This window comes from Nylanderia fulva, unplaced genomic scaffold (assembly GCF_048542155.1).
Source record: "Nylanderia fulva isolate GAGA-0341 unplaced genomic scaffold, ASM4854215v1 Scaffold38, whole genome shotgun sequence".
NCBI lineage: Eukaryota > Metazoa > Arthropoda > Insecta > Hymenoptera > Formicidae > Nylanderia > Nylanderia fulva.
Window position 1 is genome coordinate 1,879,821 of NW_028190455.1, and position 13,448 is coordinate 1,893,268.

A 13,448-nucleotide genomic window follows, 5' to 3' on the forward strand; every position below is an offset into this window, starting at 1 on the left:
ACTCTGCCCACAAGTTTCTCTTTTGTCAATTATTGTATAAGTTAATCTACTTGATAGATTCATATATATAATAGGTGTTGATTAATCTTGCCTTGAATATTTTTATAATATAAATACATTTTATAAGAGATATAAAAGAAGAAAGCAAGTATAAGCATTCATTTATTGTTAAGAGATTTGTATACACATAATATACACACACGATAACATCATAGTTAGGAACATAATTTTTCAGCTATTATATATTTTATAAATAATAAATTATTTAAGAATTATATATACTTAATTTACTAAAAATTAACAATTTTGTTATTTAGCGATAATTAAAAAAAGATCAGATCTTAGCAGATAAAGCATTTATCTAATTTTAATTATATCCTGGAATGCATCTTTGCTGTGTAACAAAATGTTATAAACTAGAAGAGAGAAGGTATTACAGGTTTTAAGTCTTCACATAATACATAAAGAATATATACAGATATGAATATAGCAGTTGTACACACTGAAGGCCAGAGTTATGAAATATATATATATATTTCATATATATATATATATGCCATATTATCGCGCTATCATTCTCTGGATAACAGATGCAAGCGTGAAATGTATAAGAAACCTGCAGATTCTCCAAGACTGTTGACATCTTATACACCTTTACTTTTCGTATACATTCACCATACACACATGTGAAATTTACTAAATATCATGTACACATTGGAAGAGTCATCTTCGCAATCTCGTAGCATATATAACACCTTTTTAATATTATATCACTCTATTAGCTAATTTTTTTTATTTGTTCATTAACTGCAGCTAGTTGCAATGGTAATCACTATCATGACAAGTAATAAATGATCATTGTTAGAAAAGTGCCATCACTTTTTGCTACAAAATATTTCAAGTTTCCAAGTTTGGAAACTACAAATTGTTTGTATATATGTATGTGTGTGTGATGTATGTATGTAGCATTGCACATTATGTGTCCACTATAAAATACAAGCGCAAGCATAATTAAATTTATTTTAATACAAAATTATAGTTTACTTTTTATAAATAATTTTTAGAGACTTAAGTAAGAAAATGACTAGCTCTCTTTTGCATATTTTGCTTAAAAAAAGTTGAATTTTGAAAATAATATAAATTTTTTATAGAAATTTTATATGGAAATTTTTCAAAAGAAATTCAATTTTCTTCCAAAATCATATATACTATTATAAATGCATTGTTATGATATTTATATCTTTGTGGTACTTGTCATAATTTATTTATAAGAAAACCAGAAAGATTTATTTTTATTTTACATAAATGATAACTTTACCAAAATTTTTTATTTAATAAAAAGTAATTAATATACATTTCTGATCATAATAAAATCCTCACTATTCATTCAGAGAAAAGATTAGAAATATTTATTATATAAACATTTGTAATTTAGAATTACATGCATTATAAGTTTTAAAAACTTGAAGAATAAATTAGATATGTAATTTTTTAGAAAATAACTTTATCAAATCAGTTAATATATGTATATTATTCAGATCTGTAATTTATTTTATTATATATATATATAAGTCACAGATATAATACTTCTGGTTTTTGATAATATAACCAAAGTATAATAATTATATAGTAAATGTGATGCCACAAAAAGTATTTTGATATTAAAATTACATGTTTCATGCAATTAATGCAAGCTCCTTATATTCTACTGAAATTTTCAGTTCACATCCAATCATTTTCTTGCTTCAACAAATTAATAACTTATAATAATTTAAGTAATTATATTATTATGCATATAAAATAAGTGTAAGTTCAACAGTATTATCGCCTTAAAGCTGAAACTTTTATGAAATAATACATGATTTGTATAGTTTAAAGATTTGTCTTTTAAGATAGTGGACATATTATTAAACTACATGCGTGTGTAAAATATGATATAAACAAGCAATTAATATCACTAATATACTGTAAAATAGAAGGCTCCATTTATCATATTACGTCATGTTACGTATTTACATTGAGGGGAAATTTACATTTCCTTTATAAGAGAAATATAAAAATTAAATCTATTGCCTCTTTAAATGTTTAAGCGTCAGAACTTAATTGTCGAGACATTGTTGGACAAGTTTTGAAATTCTTCTACAATTTGCAATTTTCTTAAAAGAATTATTACTTTTATGATACATGATGTGTATGCCAAAAAGGTATTATATATATTGTAGTATATAATAATCAATATGTAATGATCAAAATATTACACAGTAACTTTTGGGGATTCAGTCTGTTTATACACACCATAAATCTCGCAATTTTTTTCACTCTACATTATTTAAATTATCAGACTAAACGGCAGCTTTCAATACGTACCAGCGAATTGTCGAGTGGTTTTTGATAACTGTTCTACCTTTACTTTCTGTGTTTCGCAACAGGGTACCTCGATGGACGAACGCACTTGTACAGTCACATCCTTCGCGGCAGGATGAGGGGTGTTCATTCTAATTCAACTACTGTTCCAACCATGAGGGTAAGGTGGAATTTGGTGATTTCACCTTGATGTTGAATTGTTTAAGAGTTGCCTCCAATGCGGTTTGATTCCCCGAAAAGTATGCAGATATAGCATTATGGAATAACAGCAATTGTTTGTGCATCACTTTAATCTGAAATAATATTTTATTATTAAAATATTAGAATCAATTAATTTATAAAAGAGATTTAAAAGAATTAAGAGAACGTACCCGGTTTTCGTCTAAAAACTTCAATTTGATAGAAACATCTGAACGTAATTTTTCGAAATTCTGTTTGTGCCCTTCATAATTAGCCTGTGCTTCTTCTAATCTTGCTGCATTACTACCATCTGATTTTGTAGCTTGCACAAGAGCCTCTAGATCTGTTCTATATGCATCATATTCTATCCTATATAATTAACATGTTATAATAATATAGCAGAAAACCAGGATAAAATATTAAAAATATACATATATAATAAAATTTGCATACCTTGCAGTTTCGTATTGTCTCACTGTAAGCAGTGTATCCTCGATCGTTTTATTACACAAGGTATTCACAGAGGAAACGAAGAAATTTAAGGCCCCTAGAAGTGTTTCGCCATTTTTTGTTAAATTTCTTTGCGTTTCCGAATTATATAGAAACTCTTCTTGAAGTTCAGGCGATTTTTGTGCTAATTCAGAAAACGCCTCTCCGAGGGCGTGTTGCGTCTGAACAACGTGATGAAAGTGTGATGCCAAAGCTCGTGATAATCGCAGAACATTGCAATATTTTCTCTGAGTATCTCTGAGCAATTCAATCTGCGTCTCAAGTTCTAGAATATAAAAATAGACGTGTTTATATTTTGCAAATAGCACTAAAAATAATCTATTGAAATTGCTTTCTTAATGACAGACTCACCAAAATCTACAGTACGGGACGTTTTCCCTAATCTTTCGTACATTAACTGTTTGGTGCATTTGTATGTGGAGATACTCCAATTCTTTAAACTCTCAATTTTGCTTTGGGTAGTGCGCATAGTTTGCGTATCACCATTTTGAACAGGTGTACTAGGGGAAACTGCAACCGCTGGAAAAATACAGACATCTTTTTGCTCCGATTTTAAAATCTCTGAAATCTTCATTCACTGATAAACATGCAAGAAAGCACTTAATGTATGTACAAGTCTGATTTGTAGGACTTCCTAAACTCAAGTTTATAGTGGCTGGCCTCGGGTGACCATCGCTGCTACAATTGTTTGGTACATGAGGTGGAGGAGTCCCAGTATGTACAGCGCTGTCGCTCTCATTCAAGGAAGGCGCATCCTTTAACATTTCATGTATGCTGCGTTCCATCCCACTTGATGTAACCGTAATTTGGGACATTCCTGTAATAAGATACACTACTGATTTCATGTACTCTTCTTAAGAAGATAACTTTTCTTTCGAAATATAAGTTTTTAAAGACAATTAGATGTGTACATGATTATTCATTCTTTTAATTGTAAGACACATTTGTATAATATATTCTGTTAAATTGGAAATGTATTAAACACTTTTTAGAAAGCGTAAAAAATTGTTGGCTGAAAATGTCGTATACTTTTCCGCAAAGAACTAATACTTTTGGCACACTCCGCGTATAAGAGATACTTACAATTAACAATTGGACGGAGAATGTAATAGATATATAATTAACACTCGCGACATTCGATCGTCACCGTAGATGCACTGTACGTGAAGATGTAGAAACTATTATTATTCGTGCGGAACAATTAGCGAGCAACCGAGATCACCATAAAACGACGTCTCTTTCGCACACATAAATCTTCCACTTGTCATATCATAATAGAAAATTCACGCCGCGGAGCCATGTAAAAAAAGAGCTTCGAAGAGAAACGTCACTGAACGCTTGTTTTTCAAAACGATGAACCAGATTTGCGTCGCGAAAAAAACACCTTCTCCACAAATTATTATACTTACTACGCTAAAAGATCGACGTCCGTGTGTTGCCTTCTACCGTGCTGTTACATATGTAATATGTAAATCGAAACACTTGACGGTTGCGATTTTTATCTTTACGACGTTTCATGAAAAGAGAGCGATGTATGTGTCAAACTAGGTGGCGCTACATGTACCGAACCTACACAAGGTATTTTATATACGTACACGTGCGTATGTATATGTGCACGTACACCTGGCGGTACGTACAATCGATGTCTGTATACTGAAGTGTCATCTTGTCCGTATTATGAACTGTCAGCTAAACGCTCATATAAAATGAATGGTTGTCGATAGGAATTCCTAGAAATTCTCTGACACAAAATGTTATTATTTACATTTAATATTATATTTAGAACAAGAAAGTAAAGATGAAAGAAAAACTTGACTACAAGAAAAATAAAAATAAAATAAAAAGCCAGAAATAATCACACCACTTGAAAGAAGGAAATTAAAAAAACCTTTACAATGACGACTGCGATAATTTTCAAGAGAGATAAATGTTTTATTATTTTGACAATATACAAATTCGTACTTTTCAGTTATCCCTTGTTTCAGGTTCTTCGTCATATGCTGCCATAACTTTCTCCATAATTTCCCATAGCTTATCCCTTGCTAAGTCTTTAGAGAAAACCTGTTGTATGAAACAATTCACACAAATCAGTAACTATCGCAGATGTAAATTAATAGGACACTACACAACAAATACTTACATTGAACCATGGTTGTTGATCACACTCGTCCATCAAAGGTACAACTACTCCATAAATTTGTAATGACAAATTAATACAAGCTATAGCTATTAAACTCGGTGGATAATCGAGAATAGCTGGAGAATGATGAAAGTCTTGTAGCAATGCCATACTAGTTTTGGCAACTGGATACTTGGACCATTCCTCTTCACCAAACCAGGCTTGTAGAGTCCTCAGATAGTGAAGCATGTACTGTAATGATAAAATTACATGATAAACTGTTTATATATCACATATATTTAATATTATGCAATTGATAATGCTTGTACTTTGTGTGGATGTACAGGTATAACTTGAAATTTAAGCATTCTCATGATTAAAAGTTCAGCTTGAACAATCGCATCTCTCATACTCCAATATTGATCTCCAAGATCTAATGGCTGAGATCCTCTATGAAGCGTGTTGTAAGATACATTCATTATGTCTCTTATCTTTAATGTATCGTCCTTCATTTTTCCAGCCAGATAAAGACAAGTAGAAGCTATTAACTAAGAAACAGAGTTATCACATTTATTAAACACTTATTAATATCATTTATATTATAATCATTATTCTTACATAATTATCATATCCTTGCAGTGTTGCTTCTTTTATGAATCTATGATATAACGTTGCAGCAGTAGCTATTGTCAACGAGTGAGTTTCTAATTTCAAACCTATAAAGAAATTTTGTATCATCCTTTAATTCATAAATATCACAATAAAGTCTATAAGATAGCAAAGTTACAACATACCACACTCAAAGATAAATCGTGAAACTGTAAAACTGTCGTTGGATTTGGAATAATCAATTGTAATACTTTTTTGCAATGTATTCCTCTTTTCGCGTTGCATTGCGAGAACGTCGATTACATCCTTCATCTTAGAACTGAAAAAAAAAGGATATGTAACTAACGATGTCGTTTATGACATGCAAACTTTCTGTGAAATTAGTAACAGATCAATGTTAATATCATAAACAAAAAAGCGCGTAATATTTTGATCTGTCAAGTATAAACCGGCATATAACCTTGTCTCAGAATCGTCCAATGTGAACTCATTGTACCTGAGAGTTTCGGTACTGCTCGGCTCTGAAGGATTCATCTCAAAATCACACTTCAAACAAAACTTATTTATAAATTGTAATATAAATTATGTATAAAAATGTATCTTTCTTTAACGAAATATCTCGAGCATCACTCGCGCTATTATAAACATAGGCGTCTCTAGAAGGGAGGCAAAAGGATACATTTGATTTGTCCTCCCCTCCTTGGAATCAGTAAAAAAATTAAGCATTTGCTCTCCTTTTGAATAAACACTAAAATTTATTTGCATATTTAATATAAAACAATCAAAATAAAACAAAATAACAAAAAAAAAAAATTTTTTTAAATTATTAATTGCAAGACTTATAAAGTTATTAAAATTAATTAAAATTAATTAAAATAAAGTTTACTAAAATTAATTTATTAAAATTAATTATAAAAATTAAAAAAAATTAAATTATCAATATATATACAACTGGCTACGTTCCACTTGGCAATCTGGACACTAGAAGTGTCATCTAATTGGAAACTCGCACAGAGAAATCGACCAATCAGATACGATTCTCTTTCTCTCTTTCTCCTCTTCTTCCGCGCATGCGCGCGATTGACAGCTGGTTCCCCTAGCTCGCTCGTCTCAGGTGAATTTATTTTCACGAAGTTGATCACCCTGTCATCCCCTCCATGGTACCTCGGAGGAAGTGGGAATGCAATATAAGCGGACACTGGCTTCTCGAGTTTTGCGGCACTTTGCACGAGGTACGGGTCTACGCGTTTTTCGCAGTCCATTTTCTAGGTTATGTCACGCTGAGTCCACAGGCGATAAATTATCGCGAATTCGATTCTCAGTGTTGACCGAAGGACGCGCAATAAAATCGGCGCACATAAGGATCCGGACGATCCCGAATACGGTATTTATCCTCCCCGATTAATTAATTACGCGTAATTTGCACGTTCTCATATATTTCTTCTCTCCTTCCACGTAACTGCGCAGCGGGTGCCGCTTATCTGTAATAAACAACCATCCAGTCCGAGGGGGTCAATTTGGAGACGTCGCTGATCTCGCCTTTGTTCTCGCCGGACGTGATAAAACGCGAGACGATCCGCTCCGGAACTCGGAGGAAAAACTAAGAGAGAGAGAAAGAAAGACGCTATTATACGAAATGTCGGCCTCTCCCATCGCTAGACAGGCTACCCAGAGCCAGAGCATTCCGTCTAAGAGGATCGTCATCCACGATCCTAATCAACTGCCCACGGATTATTCGTCCACTCCCGGAGGAACCCTTTATTCCACGACACCGGGAGGTCAGTGCATTTATTCATATTTTTTTTTTATTTTTTTCAACTCCGCCTCTGTGAAATTATCATTGAAACCGTAGACTTGGACTTCTGTAGAAGGAGACAAAGGGAGAACCCCCTTATCTCGATTTTTTTTTTATTCTATCTAATAGTCAACATAGCTTGACAAAGTATTTTGTCGCATGCTAAGATGAGCATCGAATCGCGTTCGATTCGAATAAGTTCGAGAATTCGAGAAATTTCTTGAATACGAGAAAATTCCTTGACACAGTATATATTTTGAATTTTCAAGAGGGACGACAAATTACAACAAACAATTTTTTATTATTTTCATCTCCGAATTTAATTTAAATATTTGACAAAGAAATGACAAATACGAGATGAAGCCTAATGAACATCTGTCGCGATGTGTCAATCGGCAGATAAAATCAATATTGGCAAAAGCGAGAATTTCTCTCGCCTTTCTTAGAATCGCACACACATGAAGCCTAAAAAAAAACCGAAAGAAAGATAAACCTACTGCGACGTTTCGCGCAGTATCGGAAGACGGGAAGACGTCGAGACGACTTTTGAAGATATCGATATTTCGTTTAGCGAATCGGTACGACCTCGATAAACAAATACTTACAACACGTGCAAGCGTCAAGGCCATTCATATTTACGCGTGTTGTCAGCCGGCGCGACGCGGGATTATCTCTTTCTCCCGTACGCACACACTCTCGATTTGATAACGAGCATACATTACATAATTGCACGTTTCGGGATTTGTTCGATATTTTGTCTGCATGGAAAATTTTTCGAAATATTTGCGTCTTTAAAAAATTTATATATGTAGATATATAGATAAAAATAGATAAAGTTGATCCGTGATAACGTTATATATAAATAGCAAAGTTTTATACTAGTAGATAAATTTCATATTTCTTTGAGAGCAGAAGGCAAACCGGAACGTGAATACATTCGTCTCTCTCTCTGTTAGGAAAGAGAAATAAAATGATAAAAAAATCCACGCTCTTTCCGACAGATTTCGAGTCTTTTTCTTCTGGAAATTTTATTCATTATAAATAAAAATACTCCGTCCATAAGCCAGGTCATGTGTGGATATATTAGACATCTCGCATGCCTTGCAACAACGTTTCTGGGCCTAAACGACCAAGGCCGAATTAATGTGCGCGACCGAACATCATCCGATGCGTAATCGGTGACGCGTAATATTTATCACCGCGCGACGCCGGCGCGGCGCGACGAGCTAAAAGTCACGGTGCTTTGAAAAACAAGTGTACAACGCTGCTAGACCTTCGCGATAACTTTAGCTTAAACGCGCGGCATGTGGTATTCTCCGCGCCTGATGAGCATACGTGTAAATAAATTTCGCGCAACATCTATCATCATACATGTAAACAATAATAATTCTTATACAATCGTCTACTTTGGAACTGAGCTCGCATTCTTATCGAATAACCGCAAAATTGCATAAGTTCTTAATTATTTTTTTAAATTAATTTTGCGCCATTATTATCCTAGAAACTCTGTCTAATAGAAATTGTCTTATTGTTTCTGAGCTTTAGCAATCGTATATATTGCTCGGTTGTTTCTTATATATACATATGATTTTCTTTTTTTTATATATGAATTTTAAAAATTTCTGTCTTTAAACAATTTTGCGCAAAATATTTTATTAGAATTTTATTTTTGAGAAACTACAAGCACGTGTGTTTCAACTGGCATTAGAAACAGAAATTATTTGAATAAAAATAAGTCATCGATTATAAAAGATCTATATATCTTATACCATACTTAATTATTCCTTTTTTTTATATAGTATAAATTTAAAAAAATTCTGTCTTTAAAAAATGTTGCAAAATATTTTAGTGGTTTTATTTTTAAGAAATTGCAAGCATTTCGACTCGTATTAGAAAAGAAATTATTTAAATAAAACTAAATCATTGATTATAAAAGACCTAATACTTTATACTAAAAAGATACACGGCCTATACAAAGAAATTATCTCAATAAACATAACAGGCGATTGACTTTGTTTCACGACTATATCTTCATACTTTCTGCGATTATGTTTATCTTGGCAATCTTGTCGATCCTTGCACTCCTTTCAAGTTAGGTAGGTGTTAGTACAGAAATACATTTGTATTAATAGACCCTGTATGCGGCGCTTTCCGTATGACTGTCGGGCCATTGTATTATTCCTGTGTCATTATTTTTCTGCATCAAGTATTCTTAAAAATCGCTTTATTTTTCTATTTGATTCGCCACTTTTGTTTTCTGAAAATAAAATTACTCTGAAGCATTAAGAGTATTAGGGGAACTCCTTTGTTCTGTCAAATCCTAATCATATCATATGACAAACTATACAATAAGGATGTGATAAATTGACTTTATCTTTAATAATTGATGGGTTGCAATTTTATCAGATAATTCTTATCATGAATATATTATGATTTCGAGTAACAAATATAAATATGAAATTGTGTTATATATTGTTATAACTTGCATAATTGTGTTATATATTTCTAATTTATACATATTTTACTTCTAATAAAATTATTTTTTACGGATATTTCCATATAATGAAAAATTAATCATTAAATTTACCTGAGAAAATAGCTTTATCACAAGTTCTTGTAAAATCCTCCTTGTTATAAAACCGAAAGATCTTATAAAAAATCAAATATAACTATGATTTCTCATCACAGGTACTCGCATTGTGTATGAACGCGCGTTTTTGATGAACTTGCGAAACTCTCCGGTATCACGAACACCACCGCGAAACACGTTGAGTATACCGTCAGAATTGCTAAAAGGCAGCACACCAGCTATCACGAGGGATCCTGCCAAAAATTCCGATAAAGGTAAAGTGCTTAAATTTACGATTCTATTTTTGCGCAATTTTTGAAATTTTTTAATTTAAAAAAGACGATTAAATACGAGAAAAGATTAAGTAATTTTATTTTCAAATAAATGACGATTTTATACATATAGAAAGCTATTTATTAATAGCCATTTATTTGAAAATAAAATTATATTCACATGTATTTTAATTTGTCTTGTTAGGGACTTTCAATTAATCTCCATTAAAGCTAAATACTAATTTTTTCTTAAAATTATGGTTTATTTTATATTAATAATTAAACTTCAGATTATATACAAATTGCATATTTGTTGTATTAATAACATGAACAAATTGTTTTCGACTAATTAATGTTAATTAATTGAAAATATTATAATTGCATATTCCCGTAGAATATGCAAAAAGTAACAAATATGCAATTTGCATATAATCCGATGTTTATTAATTTTATATGTAATAAAGATTTTTTTCTTACATTTATATAATATTACAGATGTTTTAGTGATCGAGGAATCTGCAGAACAGTTTGAAATGGATATGTAATAAATATAATCTGCCAATTTTGTTTACTACAACGATTTAAAATTTATTTGTACTTGAGAGTCAATTTACTCGGATGACAAGTGCAAGAGTACGGCTAACGTGCTTTAACACTGTGCCTTTTGCCAATGGCCTTACTAAGAATTGACATTTTTTAAATAAGATGTTTGACAAATGCAGCAAATGCCTTATATATATGTATTTCATTCTCGATACTAATTCTTGTCCAATATAATACATAATTACGCATAAAAAAATTCGATCGTGAATCTAGAGATGCTAATTGTACATAACGCGAATTGTACATGAACATTTCAGATTGTTTAACGATCGTTAAGTCTTCCTTTTAGAAATGCTGATGGGATGTTCTGTAATCTATTTCTTAAGAACTTGTATCTGTGAATAAATGACAAATTTTATACAGAGATACACAGATTTATTATTTTTTATACATTATCAAAATATCTTTAACATAATTATGTAAAATATAAAAATTAATAAAAGATAAAATTATAATTAAATTTTTATATTTTTAAATTATATCGAAAAAAATTGTCATATATGTTCCTGCATTAATCTTAAACTCTTTTATAATCTTAGTTTATAAAGGAAAATTATTACATAAATATATCTCTTAAATCTTTGCAATTACAATATATTTCATTAATGTTGCAAAAATATAAAAAAGCAAGATTAATATTTGTCAAAATAGTAAAAATTAATTAACATAAGTTTTAAATTATGTAACTTTATTCAACATTGTCATATATACTTGCAACAAATTTGGTCACTTTGACACTACACTAAAAAGGGTTATATATAAAAAGTCAGTTCTCTGCTCAGACAATATAATATAATCTCTGGCTCAAATGTAGCATAAAAGTGATCACAAATAAGTTATTAATTATATCTTCTATATATATTTATATATATATATATAACAATCTTAGAAAATTTATTTTAAAAATTACAAAAACATGCTCAACTTTTAAAACTTATGTGGACTTTGTTATTTCAGATATTCTTTCTAAGATTACCTTTGCAACATTAACTCTAGTTCCTTTCGCATCGTAATCATTGTAATAAATTAATTCACACAAATTTCTTGTATTTGGCTCACTTTCCAAAATTTCTTGTAGTTTCTGATAAAACTTCATAGTAATCTCATTTATGTATTGTTTGTATACAGTGGATTCTGGATGATTGTGCTTTTGTACTTCATAAAATGTTAGCAACGGTGTCGCACCTTCCACCACCACATATATCGGATTAGCATTCGAGTTTTTTCCATTCGAATATATCTTGTAGGCACTATTGTGGTACTTTCTTTTTATCGTACCGGCTCGATCACGGTTTTCCTCTTCCAATTCACGCACACTCTCCATCCATTGATCCGATGCCTCCTTTAAATTTGGTGGAATATACCCAGATGATGGTATCAAGATGAACAATTTGTGCACCGGGAAAGTCACATTGTGCATGTCCTCGAAATTTTCAATCCTGTCAATAATGCTCTTGCTGTCAGTGGTGCCTTCATTCGGTAGGACCAATCGCAAATAACCATAATAGAAGCTGTATGCCATACCCGTACCATAATCCAGACCCTTCATAGCATCAAGATCCAGCTGTGGACTCTTCTCCCACTGGGCCAGATTCGTTATCCTCAGCAAGTAGAAGGAAAATATTATGGATGGGATGCTGACGCAGGGACTAAAGTCCCATACGTGATTCAACGGATATCCTGGAACGATGATCGTCGATACAATGAGAAAAAATAGCACGCTGATAACGATTACTATTGTAGACGCGGTGTTCAGGGCGAAGTTATGACTTACTCCTTGTCCGGACTGCGAATTCGCACTTGTCAACGAAACTATCGTTCGAAACAGACGCAGTATTACATCGCAAAATACAAATATTACGAGAAATATCGATATAGTGTAACACGTCGTGATCAACGACGAAATCGCACCGTCTTTCTTCTCTTTGTAAATCACGGGGATGGCGAAGACGGTGACAAGGATAATACTGTGCAGATAAATCTCCAATTTACAATCAGACGATGAGTAGCTTTCGATTTCCATTTTGACAGATAGCTTTGAATCGCTCGTCGTTTGATAGCTCATGCCGGCTGACGGGTTTTTGAACGAATCTGAGAAAAGGCGCGGACAGGCGCGAAATTGTTTGCGCAAGATAGAACTTCGGGGAATAGATAAGAAACATGTTTGGTTTGCATTTTATCAGATACATAAATTAATATCAACCAATCGTGCGCCTAGAATGTACAATATGGCGTCCTCGATATCGGGCAATTCAATTGGTCCATTTCTTCACGTCCCGTGTGAACACGATGGAAAGAAAAGTATACTTGCCCATCTATGTATTATTTACTTTTTCAGGTTTATCGCGCGAAAATTGAACCCATGATTGTAACGTCAATGCTTTGTATAATGTTTTCCATGTCATTTGTTTTAAATTATTATTTATT

The 13,448-nt window shown here is 32.0% G+C and overlaps 4 protein-coding genes across 7 annotated transcripts; 1 reads left to right on the forward strand and 3 right to left on the reverse strand.

Annotated features, from left to right (window-relative positions):
- Positions 1 to 145: 145 nt before the first annotated feature.
- Positions 146 to 4,622, reverse strand: Arfip (ADP ribosylation factor interacting protein arfaptin). Of its 3 annotated transcripts, none has more exons than XM_029302950.2 (6): positions 4,464 to 4,622; positions 3,668 to 3,871; positions 3,406 to 3,591; positions 2,998 to 3,319; positions 2,736 to 2,913; positions 146 to 2,657 (listed from the first exon to the last, which is right to left on the reverse strand). In XM_029302950.2, the coding sequence occupies exons 2-6, from the start codon at positions 3,867 to 3,869 to the stop codon at positions 2,505 to 2,507; spliced, it is 1,041 nt and encodes a 346-aa protein (XP_029158783.1). In that variant the 5' UTR covers positions 3,870 to 3,871; positions 4,464 to 4,622; the 3' UTR covers positions 146 to 2,504. The 3 variants fall into 3 exon arrangements, with proteins under 3 accessions (XP_029158783.1, XP_029158799.1, XP_029158790.1); XM_029302966.2 differs by having other exon boundaries at positions 3,406 to 3,573; positions 4,464 to 4,621; XM_029302957.2 differs by lacking the exon at positions 4,464 to 4,622 and adding an exon at positions 4,138 to 4,427.
- A 340-nt stretch (positions 4,623 to 4,962) lies between these two features.
- koko (cyclin Q) lies at positions 4,963 to 6,492 on the reverse strand. Of its 2 annotated transcripts, none has more exons than XM_029302986.2 (6): positions 6,279 to 6,492; positions 5,968 to 6,101; positions 5,792 to 5,889; positions 5,503 to 5,721; positions 5,195 to 5,425; positions 4,963 to 5,115 (listed from the first exon to the last, which is right to left on the reverse strand). In XM_029302986.2, the coding sequence occupies exons 1-6, from the start codon at positions 6,314 to 6,316 to the stop codon at positions 5,020 to 5,022; spliced, it is 816 nt and encodes a 271-aa protein (XP_029158819.1). In that variant the 5' UTR covers positions 6,317 to 6,492; the 3' UTR covers positions 4,963 to 5,019. The 2 variants fall into 2 exon arrangements, with proteins under 2 accessions (XP_029158819.1, XP_029158810.1); XM_029302977.2 differs by having other exon boundaries at positions 6,243 to 6,491.
- Positions 6,493 to 6,983: 491 nt separating this feature from the next.
- Positions 6,984 to 11,387, forward strand: Thor (eukaryotic translation initiation factor 4E binding protein thor). The gene is made up of 4 exons (XM_029303000.2): positions 6,984 to 7,166; positions 7,250 to 7,560; positions 10,266 to 10,421; positions 10,914 to 11,387. The coding sequence occupies exons 2-4, from the start codon at positions 7,419 to 7,421 to the stop codon at positions 10,961 to 10,963; spliced, it is 348 nt and encodes a 115-aa protein (XP_029158833.1). The 5' UTR covers positions 6,984 to 7,166; positions 7,250 to 7,418; the 3' UTR covers positions 10,964 to 11,387.
- Positions 11,095 to 13,437, reverse strand: Sting (transmembrane protein sting). The gene has a single exon (XM_029301388.2). The coding sequence runs from the start codon at positions 13,084 to 13,086 to the stop codon at positions 11,956 to 11,958; it is 1,131 nt and encodes a 376-aa protein (XP_029157221.1). The 5' UTR covers positions 13,087 to 13,437; the 3' UTR covers positions 11,095 to 11,955.
- Positions 13,438 to 13,448: the final 11 nt, after the last annotated feature.